Raw genomic sequence first — 23,405 nt, 5'->3', positions numbered from 1 at the left:
TTTCTGGAGTTACAGCTGATATTTGGAACTCCTTTTCAACACCACAGCTTTAAAGCTATCCCACGTTCACTCAGCAGCGCGAGTTATTGAAGTTAAACCGATTGAAAATAAATGTGAGAGCCGCTTCTTAGTGTGACATTTGGTGGGAGAAAGAAATTATCCTTATCCAGAATGTAGCAGGTTTTGAACAGCTTCATTCTGATGGATTGGTTGAATAAATTATTCAGCAGCTAAGATTGGCAGCTGGGTTTCTAAAGCGGGATTGGATGCTTTTTCTGGTTGGGAACTGGACAAGGAGCGAGCTGGACGGTTTCAGGTAAAATCCCCACATCCTCTCTCTCTCCGTCTCACTTTGTCTCGTGTTATGCTGAAAGTCTGACAGAGTGTGGCGTGCTCTGCAAGCTCCGCGCAGTTTTTAAGCAAACACACAGCCAGAGAGAGAGAGAGAGAGAGATACAAAATAATAGGCAGCCAGAGAGGACAAGAGATAAAGACCACGAGATATTCCCAACATCAAGTCTTCCAGCGATCTCTCGCATCTCTTTCTAATGGACTCTGGACATAAAATTCTGTTATAGGAGGGAGCATCACCCTCGCTCAGCCCGCTCTCCGCTTCCAGGAGACTGCCTGTTTTCAACACTCCCGACCGGAGCAGCAACATGGAATTGGGCACTTTCTTCCTGCTCTACTTGCCTTCAGTACTTGGCAAGCTGGAAACTGGGGAGCTGACAGGTAAGAAGCAAATTCTCATCTTCCTCCTTTATTTATTTATGTCATTCTCCTCCCAGCTTCACCAATTGCAAACTGTGAATTGCTGGGCTTTTTTAAAACAGAAATTCTCCCTCCTTCCTGAAATATCCAGGGCAACATTTCCAGAGATGCTGCTTCAGACAACAGAGCAAGCTTCCGGGTTTAGGGTGTTATTCTTTTGTCTTTCTCATCGCAAACAGCTCTGCAGTACAATTCATTTCAAATCTTATTACCAAGGTGTCTCGCTAATATCTCGGTGTCCTGGTTTCATCCGTAGATTCGGCACTAAAGCGATGGCCTGCTGATGTTATCGTCAATCAGGTCTCACGGGCACACACACTGAAAAGTTGCTGTAAATGTTAAGGGGAACACTCTGTCTGCGTGCAAAGCAATGTGTAGCAAAACAGTGAAATATGCCTTTTATTTTGTTGTGGAAGCGCAAGACACTGTTTATTGGAACAGCCGGTGTGGTTTGCAAAGCGGTGAAGGGCTGGGAAGGTATTTATCTGTTTGTCTGGGTTTCTAGGGTGCTGGGAGGTGAATACACGAACAGGATTGAAACAAATAGTCTTAAAGCTGCCATGACCCGCAGCTGGGCGACTTGGCCATTTGCATGAACGACGTGAGAGATATGAGACCAGCGAGGATGATGCCTTAAAAATTCTGAGCAGAATGTTCTGAAATGTGTCTGACAGCGCTCCTCTACTAACGTCCCTCAAAAAAAACCCATCTGTATGTCCTTCTCACACCAATCTCTCGCCGTACTATAGCTCCCTAGCATAGTTTTCTCAGATATATCGTGTGAAAATGCAGGTTAATTAGCAGTGCACACTCGAGGCAGCACAGCCTTGCCAAGTCGGAGGAAGTGTGCTCATTAGGATGAAGTGAGAGAGCAGCAATGAGGAAGATTCAGCCGAACCAGTGGCTTGCATCCTCATCTCATTCCTCTGTTGCTTGGGTGTCCAACCAAGTTTTGTGTAAACAAAACTCAGAAATTACTGGAGAAACTCGGCAGATCTAGGGGCATCTGAGGACAGAAGCAGAGTTTCAGGTTCAGTAGCCCTTCTGAACTCAAGTTTGTTTTTATTAACCCAGAACATGCAGAGGGTGGTGACTGTATGGAATGAGCTGCCAGAGGAAGTGATGGAGGCTGGTACGATTATAACATTTGAAAGGCAGCTTGATGGGTTTATGAATAGGAAAGATTTAGAGGAAAATGGGCCAAATGCTGACAAGTGAGACTAGATTTATCTAGGTTATCTGGTCAGCATGGACAAGTTGGACCAAGGGGTCTGATTCCGTGCTGTATATCTCTATGACACAGAACAGCGGCCAGCCTACATCTCAAACTATCAACAATTTCTTTGGGAGTGCAGTTTGATTTCGTTCTTCATCAGCCAGGGAAAGCACTTCTGTCCCCCTCAGAATATTCTAGAGCGTTTTGCAGCCAAAGCAGTGTCTTTTTTGAAGAAAAACTAAAATGCAGCAGATGCTGTAAATCCGAAATGAAACCTAAAACAGCCAAAGATATTCAGGCAGTGTCTATGAGAAAAGAAAATGTTAACATCTGAGGTCAGTGATTTCTTTCATTTAGTGGTAAAGCCATGATATACCCAGCTGGACTCATCTGTTCCATTTTTTTGGCACTGACCATACAGTACAGAAACAGACCCTTCAGTCTAACCAGTCCATGCCAACCACAATCCCAAACTAACCTAGTCCCACCTGCCTGCACTTGGACCATGTCCCTTCAAACATTTCTTATTCATGCACTTATCTAAATGTCTTTTAAATGTTGTAACTGTACCCAAATCTATCACTTCCTCTGATAGTTCAACACGTGAACCACTCATAAACAAAGTTGTCCCCATGTCCTTTTTAAACCTTTCTCCTCTCCCCTAAAAAATATGCCCCCAGTCTTGAAATCACCCACCCTGGGGAAAAGAAACCTGTCACTCACCTTATCTTTGCCCTTCATGATTTTATAAATGTCTATAATGGCACCTTTCAAACTTCTATGCTCCAGCGAAAGTCCCAACTTATCCAGACTCTTCCCATAACTCAAATCCTCCAGTCCCAGCAATATCCTGGTCACTTTCTCCTGAAACCTCTCCAGTTTAATAATATCCTCTTACAGCAGGGCGACAAAAACTGAAAGCAGAGAGTTGTATTTTTAGTGCTTGGTTAAGAGATAAATATGGCACAAGAGATGTCCTTTGTTTTAAAACACTGTCAGTAGATTTTTCACATCTAACTGGGAAGGCAGGAGGAGCTGTGGCCTCATGTCTCATTCAAAAGATGATGCCTTGACACTGACCCAGTGGGTTATCATTCTGGGGTTATGGGCTCATTTTACTGGAGTGAGAATTGAACCCACAAAAGCCCAAGGCAGAATAAAGGATAGGATGGGAACCAGGGAAAAATGCCTGCAGGGCTTTGGGGGAAGATTATGTCAGTGTGCGAAAATGCTGCTCACGATGTGGTGTCTTATATTCTGGGCAGGATGAGGGGAGGTGGGCTGGTGGTAGTGAGGAGGGTAGGGGGTGGGGCTTTGCAGACCACTGTTGTTCTATCCATAAAATGACCCTGAGCTTCCTGTTGCCTGCCATTTTAACGTACCACTGTGTCCCCTGGCCAACACTTCTGTCTTGGGCTTTCTCCAGTGAAGCTCAGTGCAAACTGGAAGAACAGCAGTTCATTTTTCTGCTGGGAGACTCTAGAGCTTTCAGGACTAAGTATCAAGTTCAATTATTTTAGGGCATGAGCATTTTCTCCCATCTCCTTACCCCAAATCCCACACACCAGGCCTTGTAATCACATGGGCTGTTACCACACACAACCCACACCAGATACTAATAGTCCCCATTAGCAGAAACCTATTCTCCCAGGCTGACCTTTAGCCATTTCTTTGTCTGTCCAGCCGTTGTTCTGTCTCTGGGCTCCATCTCCAACTATGGTTTACTTCTCAATTCCTCCGCATCTTCAGCATATATCCTAGCTACGATCAGTTCTAAAGAATGGTCACTGGTTCTGAAACATTAACTCTGCTTTCTCTCTCCACAGATGCTGCCAGACCTGCTGAGTTTTCCCAGCAATTTCTGTTTTTGTTAGGAATGCCGATCTGTCTAAGGGTAAACCAGACCAACTCTGGGGCTAACAGAGCTGATGATGCCCATTGGTACTTAAGCAGTGGGCTCTGAGGGAATTTTCTGAGGACAAGGCTTCAAATCCCACCATAGCAGCTGTGATGTTTGAACTGATAGGGCTTTTGTGGTACAGTGATAGCGTCCCTACCTTTGAGCCAACGGTCTCAAGTTTATGTCACACCTGTTGCAGGGGTGTGTACTAACATCTCTGCACAGGTTGACTCGGAAAGTGGAAGGGGTCATGGTAACTGAGCCTTCCCCTTGTCCATGGATATGTTTGTGCCCAGTGCCCTTGGAGAGGGAACATGCGGTGCCCACTGATACACTCAAAGCCTTTAGACCAGGCTGGGCATCGGGGTGGGTGGTTTGTTTGAAGTCCTTTCTCCAATTCCATCCCTCCCTACCTCTTCCTCATCTTTAATGTCTTTGCATTGCCCTTAACATGCTTTGCAGACAAACTTATAAACTGGGACATGGTTGAATTGCTGATGGTGGTTAACAGAATGGGTGATTCAGTGATGGAAAAGAGAGCTTTTCGCTTGTGTGTGATAGCACTTTAGAACATGGAAAAAAGAACTGGAAAGAAGTGTCTCACATTAACAGGCCCAGGAAGCAGGTCTTGGAATCTGGTTATAGACCTGAGTGCCTGGGAGAGAGAACGCAGTGTCCATTAACCGCTACAACACCTTCAGAGAGTCACTTCTGGGGAGCACTATTTCACTCTCCGATTCCATTTTAATTTCGTCCCCTTCCTGTTTTCCTCCTTTTCCTCCTAACTTGTTGATCTGATAGTAGTTCCTAGAGTAAGCTGGGTTCTAAAGGTCTTGAGATGCAGCACTCATGTCCCTATTTCTGTCACAGCAGGATCTGAGCTTAAGCCACGTTTGCTCCAGCCACATGCTAAAACCCATTTAAACAGGTTGATATAAAATCTACATAGCTGGGGTTCTTACACTGCTCCTGATCAGATTCATAAATTGTAGAGATCTATAGTACACTAGTGGCGAGGGTGTTAGCTGTTATTGGATAAGTAGTTACTGAAGTGATTTAATGGTGAGTCTTCCAAAATATTAAGAAAAAAAGCACCTGGGTTCTTTGGAGTGGGTCATGAGGCGACTGTATTATTCCTCTCTCCTCCCTCACTCCATATGATTTTGATGTAATCGCAACCCCTCCTAACCTATGCTTTCCCCTCCTCTTTTCCTGTTTTTGTAGTTCCTACACTACCACTACTCAGTACAGCTGGTATTCTGTTTGTTAACTTGGTGCATTTGTGAAGTAAAAGAAAATCAAGTACATTCCTTATTTGATTATTTTGGTGCTTTGTCAATTTTGTTGTGGGTTTATTTATATATTTTAAAAAGTGAAGCTGGGCTCTTTGGTGATTGGGTTATTTGATAAAAGACCTGGCTTCTTCCACCAGCAGCCTCATAGCACTTAGTGGCATCAGGCACTGCAGGGCTGGGAAGGCATCACTTTCCCCCAATAATCATAAGACAGGAGCAGAATGAGGTCATTTAGCCCATTGACTCTGATCTGCCATTCGACCATGGCTGATATGTTTCTCAACCCCATTCTCCTGCCTTCTCCCGATAACCCTTGATTCCCTTACTAATCAAAAACCTAACACTATTAAGTACACTCAGTGACTTGGCCTCCACAACCCTCAACGGGAATGATTTCCACAGATTCACCCGTCTCTGGCTGAAGAAATTCCTCTCCATCTCGGTTTTAAAGGTCATGTGCCTTTGAGCCCTAGTCTCTCCGACGAGTGGAAGCATCCTCTCCATGCCCACTCTATCCAGGCTGCTTAGTATTCTACAAGTTTCAGTCAGATCCCACCCCCCCTTCATCCTTCTGAACTCCATCAAGCATGGACCCAGATTCCTCAATTGCTTGTCATATGACAAGCTTTTCATCCCCAAGAACATTGTTGTAAATCTCCCCAGACCCCGCTCCAACAACAGCAAATCCTTCCCTAGATATGGGGTCCAAAGTAACATCATCTTCATTTAGTTCACCCCTTCCCCCAAAAAACCACCTTGTTTCCTCCTTCCTTGATTTTCCTCGTTCCTGGCACACAGCCCCTGATGAACTGTATGTGTAATTTGTTAACTGGAAGAATTGGCGGTGGGTATATTTTACAAACAAAAGAGCTGGATTCCCTGAGTCTTTAACCATAGCTGCATGCATCGGGTAATAAATTTGGCAAGGTCAGCCTGCACATAATAAAATCCTGACTCCCCCTACCCACCCCCACGGTGTTTACGCATATTTTGATATTTATTATTAATATACAGCTCTGGGTAAGCAGTGATTCTAATTTATTCACTGAATGATTAGCTAATTTTATGATGAGTTTCTTTCTTTGAAAAAGACAGGGATCTCCCCTTGTGGGATGTTGGATGCTGGACAGGGAAAGGGTCCAGAAGGGGAAGGGGAAAACGGGTGATTGTACTCAACTACGGATTTACAATAAAGCCTTTGTAAATCTCTGCCCAACTCAACATATGCATATATAGGCATATAAATAGCGTGGACCTAATTGGATGGTTCATTTAAGTAGCCAGCACAGGCTCACTGAGCTGAAGGACTGGCTCTGTGCTGTCAGATCTCACGTTCTTATTAGAATTTTCCATTTCCTCAGTTACGCTGCGTACATAATTTGCCAGCTTCTGCTGGGCGAGCTCTGTGAGTGGATGCAGGTTAAATATAAGGGGAGTTGTGGCTCAGAATTCCAAAGGAGGAGCATGTTCGATACCATGATCTCCCAGACCCAAAACAATGTATTTTAAAAATGTCAAATTCTGACAAACTGTTAATGTGTGCAGCTGTCTCCTCTGGTATAGAGAACACTCAGCCCTCCCTTACTGTCAGGCATAATGGGAACTGCAGATGCTGGAGAATCCAAGATAACAAAGTGTGGAGCTGGATGAACACAGCAGGCCAAGCAGCATCTCAGGAGCACCAAAGCTGACGTTTCGGGCCTAGACCCTTCATCAGAGAAGGGGATGGGGAGAGCGTTCTGGAATAAATAGGGAGAGAGGGGGATGTGGACCGAAGATGGAGAGAAAAGAAGATAGGTGGAGAGGAGAGTATAGGTGGGGAGGTAGGGAGGGGATAGGTCAGTCCAGGGAAGACGACAGGTCAAGAAGGTCGGATGAGGTTAGTAGGTAGGAATTGGAGGTGCGGCTTGAGGTGGGAGGAAGGGATGGGTGAGAGGAAGAACAGGTTAGGGAGGCAGAGACAGGCTGGGCTGGTTTTGGGATGCAGTGGGTGGAGGGGATGAGCTGGGCTGGTTGTGTGATGCAGTGGGGGGAGGGGACGAACTGGGCTGGTTTTGGGATGCGGTGGGGGAAGGGGAGATTTTGAAGCTGGTGAAGTCCACATTGATGCCATTGGGCTGCAGGGTTCCCAAGCGGAATATGAGTTGCTGTTCCTGCAACCTTTGGGTGGCATCCTTGTGGCACTGCAGGAGGCCCATGATGGACATGTCATCTAGAGAATGGGAGGGGGAGTGGAAATGGTTTGCGACTGGGAGGTGCAGTTGTTTGTTGCGAACTGAGCGGAGGTGTTCTGCAAAGCGGTCCCCAAGCCTCCGCTTGGTTTCCCCAATGTAGAGGGAGCCACACCGGGTACAATGGATACAGTTTACTGTCAGGCAGCCTGGATGCAAATACCCACCTTCAGTTGACTGTGCCACATACTGACAGTTGGCTGAAGTTTCACAGAGGGAGGAGACACTAATGGTTCAGTTAATGATCTATGCTAACTGCTCTTAGCATGACGCATTGTGAAAAGTCTTGTGTTTATTATTTACTTGTGCTGTTTAATTTGCTCTTCACAGGTTTGTGCTGATGATTTATAAACATATGGTTTTCCGGCATATATTTTCTTGCAGCTGATTTCACCCAATTTTGTGACCCTATTTCAAGGAAGTGAAGGAATTAAAGCTGAACTGTCAGTGGGTTGAAACACTCAGGTGGCTCTAATGCATGAAGGCAAACGTACATCATAAGAGGCACAGAGACCTCATTAAAACAAGGTGAACCGGAGCTGAGAGAAGATAAAGAGTATACATTAATAAGTACAGTCACATTCACATTATAGAAACCCACAGGATCCTGTCAGACCCTTTAGAGGAGGGTTGAAGGTTTTGTTAAGCGTGGATTATCAATACAGTAAAACTGAAGCCAGGTAGTCTTGCTGTTGGCTTACTGAAATAAAATAAATTGCTGGAAAATGCTCAGCAGGTCTGACAACCAGTATGGAGAGAGAAAGTGAGTTAAGATTTTTGGGTTGAAGGCTTTTTCTCACGTGGTATTATAAGAGTAGTTGATTTGATATGGATCAGATATTTTCTCCCGTTGGGTTTGATGCTCCATCTTTTCATGGCCTTTTCCTTTATATTGCAGAATGATACGGATTAGTACTATTACAGCATACATTGCCATTCAGGAGAAGACCTGTTACTAGTATCTCAAAGACAATAGACACAGGGGCTACAATCTTGTGAACATTATGGATTCCCTGCAGTGCGGAAGCAGGCTGTTTGGCCCCTTGAGTCCACACTGACCCTCCAAACAGCATCCCACCCAGACCCACCCCAACTCCTGTAACACTTCATTCCCCATGGCTAACCCAGCCAGCTTGCACATCCCTGGGTGTGATGGGCAACTTCCCAGGTCCAATCCTCCTAACCCGCACATCTTTGAGCTGTGGGAGAAAACTAGAGCACTTGTAGGAAACCCATGCAGAAGTGGGGAGAACGTGCAAACTCCACACAGACTGTTCCCGGTGGGTGGAATTGAACCTGGGGCCCCTGGCACTGTGAGGCATCAGTGCTAGCCACTGAGCCACCGTATCCCCCTTCTCCAAAGAATGGTGAGGTTACAGGCCAGTGCAACCAAAACGTCTGTTCTATCTGTCAAGGTGTAACCTTATACCTATAGATAGTATGATGGTGTCCATGTTCTTGGGCTAATATTCAAAGCTTGGCCTAATATTTTGGGGACATGGGTTCAAATTGCACAAAAGTAGCTAATGGAATTTAAATTCAATTAAATCGTAAAAACCTTGAATTAAAAATCAGCTTCAACGAAACTGTTGATTGTTGTAAAAAGCCATCTGGTTCATTAATGCCCCTTAGAGAAAGAACGTGCCGTCCTGACCCCAGTCTGGGTTATATGTGACTCCAGAAGACACATTCATGTAGTTTACCTTTAACGCCCCTTGGAAATAGCTGCATTATACACTGGGTTCATCAGCAATCAGGCACGATCAATAAAGGCTAGCCCTTCCAGCCACATCCCCAGCTCAGGAAAGAATTAAAGTAAATTTCTTTTCCTCCAGGATCTGCTTCCTCTCTGCCTTGTGCTGTCTTGAGGCAAGAGAAGGAAAAACCCACAGATCAATTTAGAAAAATAAAACTCTGACTATTTCCTCACCTCTCCAAGGTGCGGAATGGCCTGTACGAAGTGGATGTTGGGAAGATGTTTCCATTGGTAGGAGAGTCCAGGATCCGAGGGCACAGCCTTAGAGTAAAGGGAAGACCTTTTAGAATGGATATAAGGAGAAACATCTACAGCCAGAGAGCAGTGAATCTATGGAATTCACTGCCACAGAAAGCTGTGGAGACCAGGTCATTGAGTACATTTAAGACTGAGATAGATATGTTCTTGATTATCAAGGGGGTGAAGGGTTACAGGGAGGAAGCAGGAGCATGGTGTTGAGGAACTTATCAGCCATGATTGACCGGCAGAGTAGACTCAATGGGCTGAATGGCCTAATTTCTGCTCCAATGTCTTATAGTCTTATGTGATTAAAAGGGCTTGAAGAGTGAGCCCAGCGTGCCATGTGACTGTCCCAACCATTCTCTGAACTCTCCCAGCTCAGTAAGTATGGTCTTGCTTGTTTCAACCACCACTTGAGGGATTAAACATAAAAGAATGTGCTTTTTGTTTTGCCCCCTGAAGTATATTAGAATTCCTGGCCATATGGAGTTAACATCAGTTGAATTGTGCCGATGGATTCAGAGCATATTCACATCTGTACCAGTAGTTACATCCCACTGGGGAGGTGATGGCCTGGTGGCATTGTCACTAACCAATTAATCCAAAGACCCTGTTAATGTACTGGGGACCTGGGTTTGATTCCTAACATGGTGGAATTTGAATTCAGTTAAACAATCTGGAATTTAAGAGTCTCATGGTTGAAACTTTAGGAAACTGTTTTCAGGATAAACCCACCCGGTTCTATAATATCCTTTAGGGAAGGAAGCTGCCATTGTTTCCTGGTTTGGCCCACATGTGACTCCAGACTCACAGCAATGTGATTGACACCTACCTGCTTGTTGGGCAAGTAGGGATGGGTAATAAATGCTGGTCTGGCCAATGATACCAACATCCCATGAATTAATGCTTTAAAAAGTTTATTTAACTTTAAGAAGGGTCAACACTACAAGAAATCCTGCATTTCTATGGTGCCTTTCAAGATGTTCCAAATCTTTTTGCTGCCAATTAAGTGCTTTTGACATATACCATCTCCATTCTAAAAATCCTAAACAGAATCTGGTGCATGGCTCTTTTAAGAAATCTATCTTCAAAGCTTTCTTTGGAAAAGGAATTAAGGGTATGTGTTGTGTGTATATCATGAATTGTTACTTGGTTAGTGATACATTACATGTGTGTTATTATTGGGTACCAGTGCAGTATTAACAGATTTTCAGGACCAAGATCTGATTGTGGACCTCAGGACTGGCTTCACTCAGGCCTTTCTGCGGCTCCCGTGAGACTTGGCAACAATGTTGTAGCTAACATTCTCTTGGAATCCATCCTTCATTTTTGCAAGCTAGCTAAACAATGATTTTCTTTTTGTCTTTCGATCTACATGGATGATGTGAGAATTAGTTCTGAATGCGGCCAGTTTAGGTTGTAGGCACAATGAGAATCATACTCAGCCTAACTCACTCAATACAAGCAATGTTAGCCCTAATTGTCTCTACAGAGGTAATCCTGTCTTAGGGTGCTTGCCAATTCCATGCCCTCTTAGACTGCTTTATTATGCAGCTCTGAAAGCTTGTGATTTTAAATAAACCTGTTGGACTATAACCAGGTGTCGCGCAACTGCTAACTTCCTCCAGTAATTTACTGTCAGATGCTCTGCTGCTTATCCGAGACACTAAAACTCTTGGTTGGATTTAAAAGACCCAACGCTACTGTAGCAAAACAGAACTCTGAAGTAGATGAATCACAAAACGTTGTGATGCAGGTACCACAGTGGTCAGGAATGCGCACGGAGTGCTGCAATATACTGTAAGGAATAAAATATTAAAAAGGCTGAAGTTTTGCTGTCATTGCGCAGAGATCACAAATGGCATACTCTGAATTCTTTAGGCCTCCTTATTTAAGAAAGGAAATAAATATGATAGAAGCAATTCGACTGGTACTTTGGATTGAAGGTTATTTTATGAGTAAAGGTTGGGCAGGTTATGCCTGTGGCCATTGGAGTTTAGAATAACAGGTGATCATGTTGAGACATATCAGATCCTTGTCAGGGTGGATGCTGAATGGATGTTCTCACAGGGTCTACAATGAGAAGACACCGTTTCAAAATAAGCAGTCTCCCATTATGGATGGATGTCGAGGGATTTTTTTTTCTGAGTGTTGTGAGGCTTTGAAACTCCCTCTGGCAGAGAGCAATGGAGGCAGGACCATTGAATATTTTTAAGGAGAAGATAAGAAGATCCTTGACTAACAAGGGAAGTCAAACACTGATGGGCGAAGATGCGAATTTAGAGTTGAGCAGAGGATACTTGAGGGGCTGAATGGCCTTCTCTTGTTTCTAGTTTATATTCATATGTTCATATGACCTGATCATTGCTGTGCATAAGCTTGCTGTGTGCAAATTGATTGCTATGCTATAATAGTAACTAAGGGTAAAACGTATGGTATTTTGGTTTGTCAGGTTTGTTTAGTTTCATGGAAGATTTTTTGCCTTGGGCTCTGACATGATCTCACATCATATTTTACCACAGTGACCTCATCAACACCGATCCCACCACTACCATGCACCTTTTAACAAACTCTAGACCCATCCTATCACCCACTGATCCCAGAACACTACATCACTCACAAGATATCAGCTGAAAGACCCCACCGTCCCCTGCACCTGCACCATCTTTAAGAGAATGTTGTATGCCCAGACCAGCAGTAGCATTCCAAACCTGTTCCTGCTCATTGAAGAACAGGCTTTCCAAAGATGTTGGAGTAGGGGGAAATGATGGTGCAGTTCTCTGCCTGAAATCTGGAGCTCCTGGTAGAAGGCGGTAGAGCAGAGATGGGTTGTCCTCTTCCTGAGGGGCTTGCAGGGGATGCCAGACTTCCAGGTCCTAGACTTCTGGATGTGAGTTTGCTCGCTGAGCTGGAAGGTTCATTTTCAGACGTTTCGTCACCATTCTAGGTAACATCATCAGTGAGCCTCCGACAAGAGCTCTGGTGTTATATCCTGCTTTCTATTTATCTGGTTAGGTTTCCTTGGGTTGGTGATGTCATTTCCTGCATTGGTGATGTCATTTCCTGTTCTTTTTCTCAGGGGATGGCAGATTGGCTCCAAATCAATGTGTTTGTTGATGGAGTTCCGGTTGGAATGCCATGCCTCTAGGAATTCTCGTGCGTGTCTCTGTTTGGCTTGTCCTAGGATGGAGGTGTTGTCCCAATCAAAGTGGTGTCCTTCCTTATCTGTATGTAAGGATACGAGTGATAGTGGGTCATGTCGTTTTGTGGCTAGTTGATGTTCATGTATCCTGGTGGCTAGCTTTCTGCCAGTTTGTCCAATGTAGTGTTTGTCACAGTTCTTGCAACGTATTTTGTAGATGACGTTCGTTTTATTTGTTGTCTGTATAGGGTCTTTTAAGTTCATTAGCTGCTGTTTTAGTGTGTTGGTGGGTTTGTGGGCTACCCTGATGCCAAGAGGTCCGAGTAGCCTGGCAGTCATTTCGGAAATGTCTTTGATGTAGGGGAGAGTGGTTATGGTTTCTGAGCCCGTTATGTCTGTTTGTTTGGGTTTATTGCTGAGAAATCGGCGGACTGTGTTCATTGGGTACCCATTCTTTTTGAATACGCTCTATAGGTGATTTTCCTCTGCTCTTCGTAGTTCCTCTGTGCTGCAGTGTGTGGTGGCTCGTTGGAATAATGTTCTAATGCAGCTTCGTTTGTGGGTGTTGGGATGGTTGCTCCTGTAGTTCAGTATTTGGTCCGTATGTGTTGTTTTCCTGTAGACGCTGGTTTGAAGTTCCCCATTGGCTGTTCGCTCTACTGTGACATCTAGGAATGGCAGCTTGTTGTTGTTTTCCTCCTCTTTTGTGAATGTTATGCCAGTAAAGGGTATTATTGATGGTCTTGAAGGTTCCTAGCATTCTGTCTGTCAGTGCCTTGGCACAGTCCAGAGGAATGGCCAGCAGTATGCCAAGAATGCCCATGATAGTTACTGCCCAAGCCCAGATGTGTTGGGTAATTCTCCCTTGTCGATTATGCCTGGGAACTGCACTGCTCTAAGACACCACCCAGATTCAATTTTACACTCATAATTTTCATGTAACTAATACCCATCAGGCATCACAGACACACACAGACACACACAGACACACACACACACACACACACACACACACACACACACACACACACAGACACACACACACACACACACACACACACACACACAATCTCACAACCATCCACACACTCACAGACACACACTCACAGACACAATGCTGAAATAGGCCCTTTGGCCCAGTGGATGACTGCTGGTCTTTATACTCCTTCCAGCCCTCCTCACTCACCTCATTAAAATACCCTTTTATTCCATTCTTTCATCTGTTTATCCAATTCCCTCTTAATATCTATTATATTTGCCACAACTGTGTACCAGACAATTCCACAACATCACTGCTCTCTGAGAAGGAAGATTCCCCTGAATCCCTGATAATAAAATGTGAGGCTGGATGAACACAGCAGGCCAAGCAGCATCTCAGGAGTACAAAAGCTGACGTTTCGGGCCTAGACCCTTCATCAGAGAGGGGGATGGGGTGAGGGTTCTGGAATAAATAGGGAGAGAGGGGGAGGCGGACCGAAGATGGAGAGAAAAGAAGATAGGTGGAGAGAGTATAGGTGGGGAGGTAGGGAGGGGATAGGTCAGTCCAGGGAAGACGGACAGGTCAAGGAGGTGGGATGAGGTTAGTAGGTAGATGGGGATGCGGCTTGGGGTGAGAGGAAGGGATGGGTGAGAGGAAGAACAGTTTAGGGAGGCAGAGACAGGTTGGACTGGTTTTGGGATGCAGTGGGTGGGGGGGAAGACCTGAGCTGGTTGTGTGGTGCAGTGGGGGGAGGGGACGAACTGGGCTGGTTTAGGGATGCGGTAGGGGAAGGGGAGATTTTGAAACTGGTGAAGTCCACATTGATAGCATTGGGCTGCAGGGTTCCCAAGCGGAATATGAGTTGCTGTTCCTGCAACCTTCGGGTGGCATCATTGTGGCACTGCAGGAGGCCGGACCTTCCCCTGAATTCCTGATTGGATATATTAATGATTATCTTGGATTTATGACTACCATGTCCGTCTATCCTCAAGTGAACTATGTCTAGCCTATTAAATGCTTTGGTAATCTTGACAATCTCAGTCAGGTCATTCATCAGCCTACTGTGTTCCTCCAGTCTGTCCACAATCTTTCCTTAACCTTGATATAGCTCAGAAGATTGATTGATAACACTTTCAGTTCACAGTAACCCTTAATTAACTGTTCACATGACAGAGTTCAGAAAGTAGACTTCTGTGTAGGCAGCTGAGAACTTTAGGTTTTGCAAAAATGTAACAATCAATATCAGGCCAAGTGTAAGCAACAGTGGTGATCACAGCAGTGCCTTTCTTTCTCATATATCACTCCAGGCAATAAGATTCACAAGGGAATTTGTAATAATTAACCCACCAAAGGAGCACCATACTCAGAAATGTTCTGTTTATTTGATTCGCCGTGTATTCCCATTGCAGCACGGTGGCTCAAAGGTTAGCACTGCCGCCTCACAGCGCCAGGGACTCGGGTTTCATTCCAGCTTCAGGCAACTGTTTATGTGGAGTTTGCACATTCTCTCCATGTCTGTGTCCCACTGTCCAAGTATGTGCAGGTTAGGTGGATTGACTGTGCTAAATTGTTCATAGCGTTCCAGAGAGATGCAGGCTAGGTGGATTAGCCACGGCAAGTGCAGGGTTACAGGGATAGGATAATGGGGGTGGGTCAGAGTCAGATATTCTTCAGAGGGTCAGTGTGGACTCGATGGGACAAATGGCCTGCTTCCACATTGTTGGGATTCAATGATCAGTTGACAAATGAGTTATTATATCCAAGTAGGTATCCATATCTGTGTTTCAGAGAAAGCAAGAACTGCAGGCGCTAGAGCCGACAGTGTGGAGCTGGAGGATCACAGCACGTCAGGCAGCATCAGAGGACCAAGAGAGTCGACCCTTTCTGATCTGAAACATCAACATTCCTGCTCCTTTGGTGCTGCCTGACTTGCTGTGTTCCTCTGGCTCCATACTGTTTCGCTTTATACCCTTTTAAGTCTTACACCATGATTGCAATATTCAATTCACTTTTGACATGAGAGTGTTGTATATTTTGGAATGTAACGTAAGAAGCAGATTCTGTGAACTGAATAAGTAGACTTTACTTTAAAATGTACTACTTTCTCCCAAAGTCCAGCTCAACCTCCCAGCTCATAGGCTGCTAGAGTTGGTATGCAGTTAACAACTCGAATTTATAAGGCGTCATCAGCAGTCCCACACAGACAAGGATGACTCTCTCCCACGCTCAGAGTGAATCTGTAGGTGGCTGTACAGACCAATGCAGCTACCACAGGCTCTGTTATACTTGGGGGCAGAAGGTGGTCATGGGAAGGTAATGGGTGGGTCATTTCGTTAGCAGCATGCCCCTTTCTCTGTTATCACCGGGCCTCCGCTTTTTCCCGACAGCTGTCTCCAGGTGCTTAACACCTTCCTGGATGCTCCTCCTCCACTTTGTGGATGGTCTTTCTCAGGAGTCTGTAGGAATGCTGCACTCAGCCAGTGAGGCCTTGAGGGTAGTGCTGAAGCACTTCCTCTGTCCACCTGGAGCTTGCCTGCTGTTTCAAAGCTGTACCATAACTACAGGCAATTTACAGGCAATGAAGTATTTTTGAGGTTAGTCATTGATGTATTGTAGACACCTTTCTTTCAGGCTGCAAAACCCAAAATATTTTTGGCTTTCTTGTGCCTCTGACACTAGGGCAAAGCCTTTGCTCTGCTTCTGACCTGTTACTTGTGTCTCAGGGATTAGAACTGCGATTGGTTTTAGATCTGTGAAGCGACCACCAGACTGATACGTCTGAGAAAGTTTTCCTCAAGGTCAGATAGCCTTGCAGTGTTGTTGTGCTTTATATAGAAAATAATTACAGTCAATAAAACACATCCGGTTGCATTCCTGCACAACGTTGCATTATGGAAAATCACGCAGTAGCAATAACGGGGCTGATGGGAAAAGCGGGATTAGGGACAGACCACCAAAAAAAAAGCCTAACGCAAAGGATACCACAATTTGAATAATGAAATAAAAGTAAATCTAACACTTTACCTTGAAAAAATGAAAAGAAGATTTGATGGGGGAGGTGGTTGTACTGTACCTCTCACAGAAAGCACTTCACGACAAAGCCCATGAAATGATCACGTGATGCTGGCGCAGAGACTCATTCGATGCTAACATTGTACATATTCACAACAAAGCGTGTGAAACAATCATGTGATGCCAACGCGTACTCCTCCGCGCACTGACGGAATCGCGTTATAGCCAACACAAGTTCACGTTTTAGAAACACCGTTCCCCTATTTGTCAATCGTGTCATGGCCAATTCGCATTGCCAGAACATGTGTTATTGCAGAGCAACTGTGTATAAGAAATAATTCCCCACAGAGTGGGTCATCAGTTCAGTGGGGGTTCTGTTAGCTTGGAAGGCTGGCTAGTAATGCACAGTGAAACCCGCAGCACAAGTTCAATTCCTATTCCAGCTGAGGCTACCAAGAAGATCCTTCTGTCTCAACCTCTCCCCGTGTCTGAGGCAGGACAACCTCTCGTTGTCTCCGTCTAATGCAAGAATGGGACTGTGGCTACTTTTAATTCAATGCCTTTCTGCCGTTTTACGATTTAAAACAAAGTATTTCAAAGAACAAGCTTACGTTCTTGTCACTTAGTGTGCAGTTTCTAATGCATGTGGTAAGTCAGTCTGTTAATGGAAAGTGTTGTCCAAGGACTGTCTCCCAGTGTGTGGGTGTGATGTTTATACTTTGCGATACGGAACATTACAAGATTAATGAGTGAGCTTCCTTGGCAGTTTCTAATACCTTTAATTCCTTTTGCTGATTGCTGAGATTAGAATCCAGCTATTTGAGATCAACAAGATCCTGCTTTGATTCAATACTTTGCATGGAGTTAGCTGCTACCAATCGCGACCATGATAAGAGCTACAGCACCTATTACCTGGGGAAGTCAGTGACACTGGAAGAGGGGAAGAACACAAGAAAGCAGGGTGTAGTTCATGGCTGTATAGAATTGGCACAAACAGTAAAAATTCACTTTGAGGAAAGCTCATTAGACCAGAGGGACAATGTAGACAGTCTATGTCTCTTATTTGAGTGGGAACTTCCAAGAAAACAGGAGAGAATGTTTGGCAGAAGACAAGGAAAGTAACACATTGCAAAATGCACACCATGAATATGGGTCCCGCTTCTCAAATAACATGTATTCAATGATAAACTCTGAAAATTATGCCTGTTAATTGGAGATAATTTGGATAAACTCTTTGCTGGCAGAATGGTGCTAGGAGCTAGAAAGCTCTGAGGAAGGGTCACTAGATCTGAAAAGTTGATTCTACTTTCTCTCCGCCAGACCTGCTGAGCTTTTCCACCAATTTTTGTTTTTGTTTCTGAGTTCCAGAATCTGTAGTTCTTTCAGGTTATTTTAATCTAGAAAGTACATTGTCCTTTGAGAGAATATTTTCACTGAGGGTTGCCCTTTATCTCAGTTTATTCTTTAGTGGCATTTGGGCATCACTGGCAAGGCCAGCCTTTATTACCCACCCCTCATTTTCCATGAGCTGCATGGCACTTCAGGGGGTAGTTCAAAGCCAACCACATTGTTGGGGTCTGGAGTCACATGTTGGTCAGATTAGATAAGAACAGCAGGTTTCCTTCCCTCAAAGACATTAATGAACCAGATTTGTTTTTAAGACTCTTAAAGATAGCTTCTTGGTCACCATTATTCACTTTGAATTTTAGATTGTGTATTAATTGATCTGAAATTCCACTAACTGCGGTGTTGGGATTTGAGCGCCACCAAAGCATGAGCCTGGGCTAATTCCGACAGCCTTCCCTCTCAGTGATGATCATTATCCTTTGGAGCAGTCAGTTTGGACATTATCCATCTGTATCCTTCCCACCAGCCAATTGGCGTTTGTGGGAAGCCTGCCTCTTGTGAAGGGTGTCATTCATTGCAGTGCTCCCCCCGCAAGCGATTTGCAACACCCCTCCTCTGCCTCGGTGATCAGGAGATATTGTAGAGGGTATTCAGAACTCAGGTGGCATGGCTATTGTTCCAACTAGTTAAAAGCAGAATAAGATCTGAAGGCATAAAAAAGGGAATGCAGCACTTTTAAAATGATCTAGGATGTAAAAAGGTAACATAAAGGACACAGGCCTCTAAAAGGCAGAATGAAAGACACTTAACTCCTTTAAACTCCAAATGATAGAAGAATATTAATAAACTATTTGCAGATTTTCATGACAACCTGACATGTTACAGTTTGCTTTTACTGATAGGAACTGCTATCAACTCTGCCCATCCAACGCACAATTCAAAAAACTGAAAACAAAACACATTGGAGCTCAGACCCCCCCCACAGCTTTTGCAATTACAGAATTATTTCTGCCCTGATAATCCAAGGCTGTGCGTTTTGTTTGATTTTATTGTAACAAGAACAGAGTACCAGGCTTTAAGCTAGTAACATAATGAAAATGTTAAGCCATGTTAAAATTTTAAATGAAAAAGAATTAGCCTTTGCATTGCAATGATCCTTTTTCAATTAAATTTGTAAAATTCTTCTATTTCCCCATGGGATTCTCAGTGCTGGAACAAGGTTTGTAGGAAATTATGGTATTGTCACAGTATTTGTGTTCTATGATTGGGTGAGTAGGTAAATTGCATGCAGCAGTACATGGTGACCATTTGACCACACCATACCCATTATGCTGTTCCCTGTATGGTTGGGCTAGCTTTTCAGCATGAATTTAGCTGTATATCTTTTTGTGTAATAGACTAAAAGCAATGATGTAGAAACATAGAAATTTGGTGTGGGTCTAGGGCCATTCAGCCCTTTAAGTCTACTCCACTATTCAATATGATCATAATTGATCATTTAACTCAGTACCCACTTCCTGCTTTCCCCCCCTACCCTTTGATTCCAATTAACCTAAGATTGGTATCAATTTCTTTCTTGAAAGCAATCAATGTTGTGCAGAAAGTTCCACCCTCTGGGTTCTAATGGCTCACCCCTTATCCCTATGTTGTGATTCTGTCCAAACTGACAAACCTGACCACTTATGATTTCTTTCTGGTGCTAACATGCGTCTTGTATAAAATTTGCAATGAATTTAAAAACTAGTCTGAGATGCATTCTAAGCATTTGTTGAGGGATGTGAAGACTTTGATAAATGGCAAACACTTTATAAAGTCACACAGCTTTGCACAGGGGAAATTAAAAGGACCATTGAGTTCTGAACTCCCACTGGTAGTCACAAATTGTGTGCCAGTTTATTTCAGTGCCAATATCTATCATTTTAAATTTTGGCTTTTTTAAAAGAAAGCCTAAAATGTACACAGCACATGATCTGCTTCATATTGAGAATGAGTAGATGATTACTCAGCTATCTGTTCATTTGGAGTGTGACCTGACTCCAGAAGCTGGGTTCTCTTGACCTTGTGGTGGGAGTCAGATGGGTTGTGAATTGGGTAGTAACTTTAGAGTTAATATAGCATGGCAAGGGTCCATCTGAGTAAATAGGAGAGGTTGTTTTGCATTGTTTTAGAGTACCGTGTGGCTGCATGGAAGTGAAAACTGATGCAGGTTTCGGCCTTAATATTTTGGAATTGCTAATGAAAACTTCAGTCATTTCAGTCCAAGAAGGCAGCCTGAGTTGGCAAACATAGATGAGTAGCAGCAAAAACAGCGGAAGCTGGATGAACACAGCAGGTCAAGCAGCATCTCAGGAGCACAAAAACTGACGTTTTAGGCCTGGACGCTTCATCAGAAATGGGGGAGGGGGAGAGGGTTCTGGAATTAATAGGGAGAGAGGGGGAGGCGGATTGAAGATGGATAGAAGAGAAGGTAGGTGGAAAGGAGACAAGTTAAAGAGGTGGGGATGGAGCCAGTAGAGGTGAGTGTAGGTGGGCAGGTGGGGAAGGATAGGTCAGTCTGGGGAGGATGGACAGGTCAAGGGGGCGGGATGAGGTTAGTAGGTGGGAAATGGAGGTGCAGCTTAAGGTGGGAGGAGGGGATAGGTGAGAGGAAGAACAGGTTAGGGAGGCAGGGACGCGCTGGGCTAGTTTTGGGATGCAGTGGGGGTGGGGGAAGGGGAGATTTTGAAGCTTGTGAAATCCACATTGATACCATTGGGCTGCAGGGTTCCCAAGCAGAATATGAGTTGCTGTTCCTGCAACCTTCGGGTGGCATCATTGTGGCACTGCAGGAGGCCCAGGATGGATGTGTCATCTGAGGAATGGGAGAGGGAGTTGAAATGGTTTGCGACTGGGAGGTGCAGTTGTTTATTGTGAACCGAGCAGAGGTGTTCTGCAAAGCGGTCCCCAAGCCTCCGCTTGGTTTCCCCGATGTCGAGGAAGCCACACCGGATACAATGGATACAGTATACCACATTGGCAGATGTGCAGGTGAACCTCTGCTTAATGTGGAAAGTCTTCTTGGGGCCTGGGATGGGGGTGAGGGAGGTGGTGTGGGGGCAGGTGTAGCACTATAGCCGTTGGAAAGATACTGCCCTATATAAGTGAGATGGCTTACAGAGTATTGACTGTGAGGAGATCAACAACCTAATCTTTACACATGTGCGATGAAGGTAATGGGCATACTGAGTAATGAAAGGGAAATATGACAAAGCTTTATGTGATGATAAAAGGTTTACAGGAGACACAAGTTCTCCAAAGAGGACTGTCATTGGCATGGCTCCTAAAATAGCGATAATCCCTGTGTCCCATTAGGAAGATGTCTGTATTCTGTTTATGTACTACAGTGTCCTTTTAGTATAAAACCATGTTTATGGCACAACTTTTAATGAAGTATGACAATGATGTCTATGTGCTTGCTGAGCCGGTGGGTTTGGCTGCAAATGTTTCGTTACCCTGCTGGGTAACATAGTCAGTGCACCTCCAGTGAAGCGTCGATGTTCTGTCCCGCTTGATATTTATGTCTTGGTTTGTTGGAGTGTTTGGTACCATTTCTGGTTCTGTTCCTCAGTGGTTTGTACACAGGGTCTAATTCAATGTGTTAGTTGATAGATTGCTAGTTAGAATACCAGGCCTCCAGGAATTCCCTGGCATGTCTCTTTTTGGCTTGTGTGATTATCAATGTGTTGTCCCAATCAAATTTGTGTCCCTGGTGGTCTGTGTGTAGTGAGTCAAGTGAGAATTGGTTGTGTTTGTTGGTGGCTATTTCATGTTCATGTATCCTTATGGTCAGTTTTCTTCTGGCTTGGCTGATGTAGCGTATCTCACAGTCCTTGCATGGTATTTTGTATATTGTCTGAGTAGTAGACACCTGGGTATCAGGGTAGCCCACAAGCCAACAACCATGCTGCGACAGCTACTGATGAACGTAAAGGATACCTTGTAAAACCAGCAAAACTGGTGCAATATACAAAATACCATGCAAGGACTGTGAGAAACACTGTGTAGGCCAAACTGGAAGAAAACTGACAATAAGGATAGATGAACACAAACTAGCGACCAAGAGACAAGGTCTCACTGGTCTCAATACACATGGACAATGAGGGACGCGAATTCGATTGGAACCACACGTCCATAATTGCACAAGACACACCAGGGAATTCCTGGAGGCTTGGTATTCCAACTGGAACTCCATTAACAAACACAATGAATATACAAACCACTGATAAACAGAGCCGGAAGTGACAGCACCCACTCCAACAAACTGAGGCGTATAGATAACAAGTGGGACAGAACACCAATGTTTCACCAGAGGTGCACTGATGATATACCTAGCAGAGTGACAAAATGTTTGCTACCAAACCCACCAGCTCGGCGAGCATGTCTACAACCTCATCCACAACCCAAGATACAAATTTTCTTCAGCTTTGGAGTCTAACATTGTATGGAGCTTCACAGGAAAGCGTTCAGATTAAATTTAATACCGAGTCATGTAGCTATTTTTAGGCCACTGAGATAGGGTAACTGGTGAGAGATTCCAAGGAGAACTTTGTACGAGAGCGACTGGGAGATGGGAAGGTTCAGGAAGGGTCTTCCAGCCAACTCAACCCGAAACTGTCAGTGATAATGGGAACTGCAGATGCTGAAGAATCCGAGATAACAAAGTGTGGAGCTGGATGAGCACAGCAGGCCAAGCAGCATCTCAGGAGCATAAAGGCTGATGTTTCGAGCCTAGACCCTTCATCAGAAAAGGCCGAAACTGCCAGTGGTGGATTTGGGGATGCACAAAGGAAGGCGGAGTTTTCGGAGGGTTATGGGGCATGAAAAGATTTCAGCTTGCTGCCCCGAAGCATGTCATAGTTGAATAACAATTTTGTTGTTTACAATATGTCTGTGTCTAGTTGTTCCTGATTCCTGATAGGCTTCTAGATAGAAGTTAGTTTGAGACGTGATGAAGTAACTTCATGAAGGGACCTTTGTAGAAAGTGAACTTAAGATTTTTTAGAAAATGTGTTCATTCTTTGATGTCTGCAAGTCTCATATTTATTGGTCATTTTATTCTGAGTTGGTGGACATGGTAGTGAGTTGTTTTCTTTTTGAACCACTGCAGTCCATGGTGGTGATATACAGCTACAATGCAGTTAGGGAGGGAGTTCAGGACTTTGATCCAGTGACAGTGAAGGAGCAGTGATCTAATTCCAAGCTAGGGTAGTGTGTGGCTTGGTGGAGAACTTGCACGTAGTGATATGCCTGTTTCTATTGTCCTTTCAGTTGGTAGAGGTTATGGGTTGAAAAGGTGCTTTCAGAAAGCCTTGGCAGGTTCTCGCACTGCATCTTGCAGATGGTACGTAGAACCACTGTGCACTTGTGATGGAAGGATTGAATATTTAAGATAATGCTGATGAAGTGGGCTGCTTTCACACGGATGGCATCAAGCTTTTTTGATGTCTTTGGAGCTTCACTCATCCAGGCAAGTGCGG

The 23,405-nt window shown here is 44.4% G+C and overlaps 1 protein-coding gene across 4 annotated transcripts in view; it reads left to right on the top strand.

Annotated features, from left to right (window-relative positions):
• Positions 1-349: 349 nt before the first annotated feature.
• Positions 350-23,405, top strand: part of LOC125466320 (plexin domain-containing protein 1-like) — a 432,462-nt gene continuing 409,406 nt past the window's right edge. For all 4 annotated transcript variants that reach the window (XM_059638864.1, XM_048560676.2, XM_048560675.2 and 1 more), the window contains exon 1: positions 350-732. In XM_059638864.1, coding sequence (XP_059494847.1) covers positions 660-732 — 73 coding nt within the window. In that variant the 5' untranslated portion in view covers positions 350-659. The remainder of the gene's footprint in view (positions 733-23,405) is intronic.

Source organism: Stegostoma tigrinum, chromosome 31 (genome assembly GCF_030684315.1).
Source record: "Stegostoma tigrinum isolate sSteTig4 chromosome 31, sSteTig4.hap1, whole genome shotgun sequence".
NCBI lineage: Eukaryota > Metazoa > Chordata > Chondrichthyes > Orectolobiformes > Stegostomatidae > Stegostoma > Stegostoma tigrinum.
The sequence above is the reverse complement of the archived record's forward strand: the minus strand, read 5'-3'. Positions and strand labels throughout refer to the sequence as shown.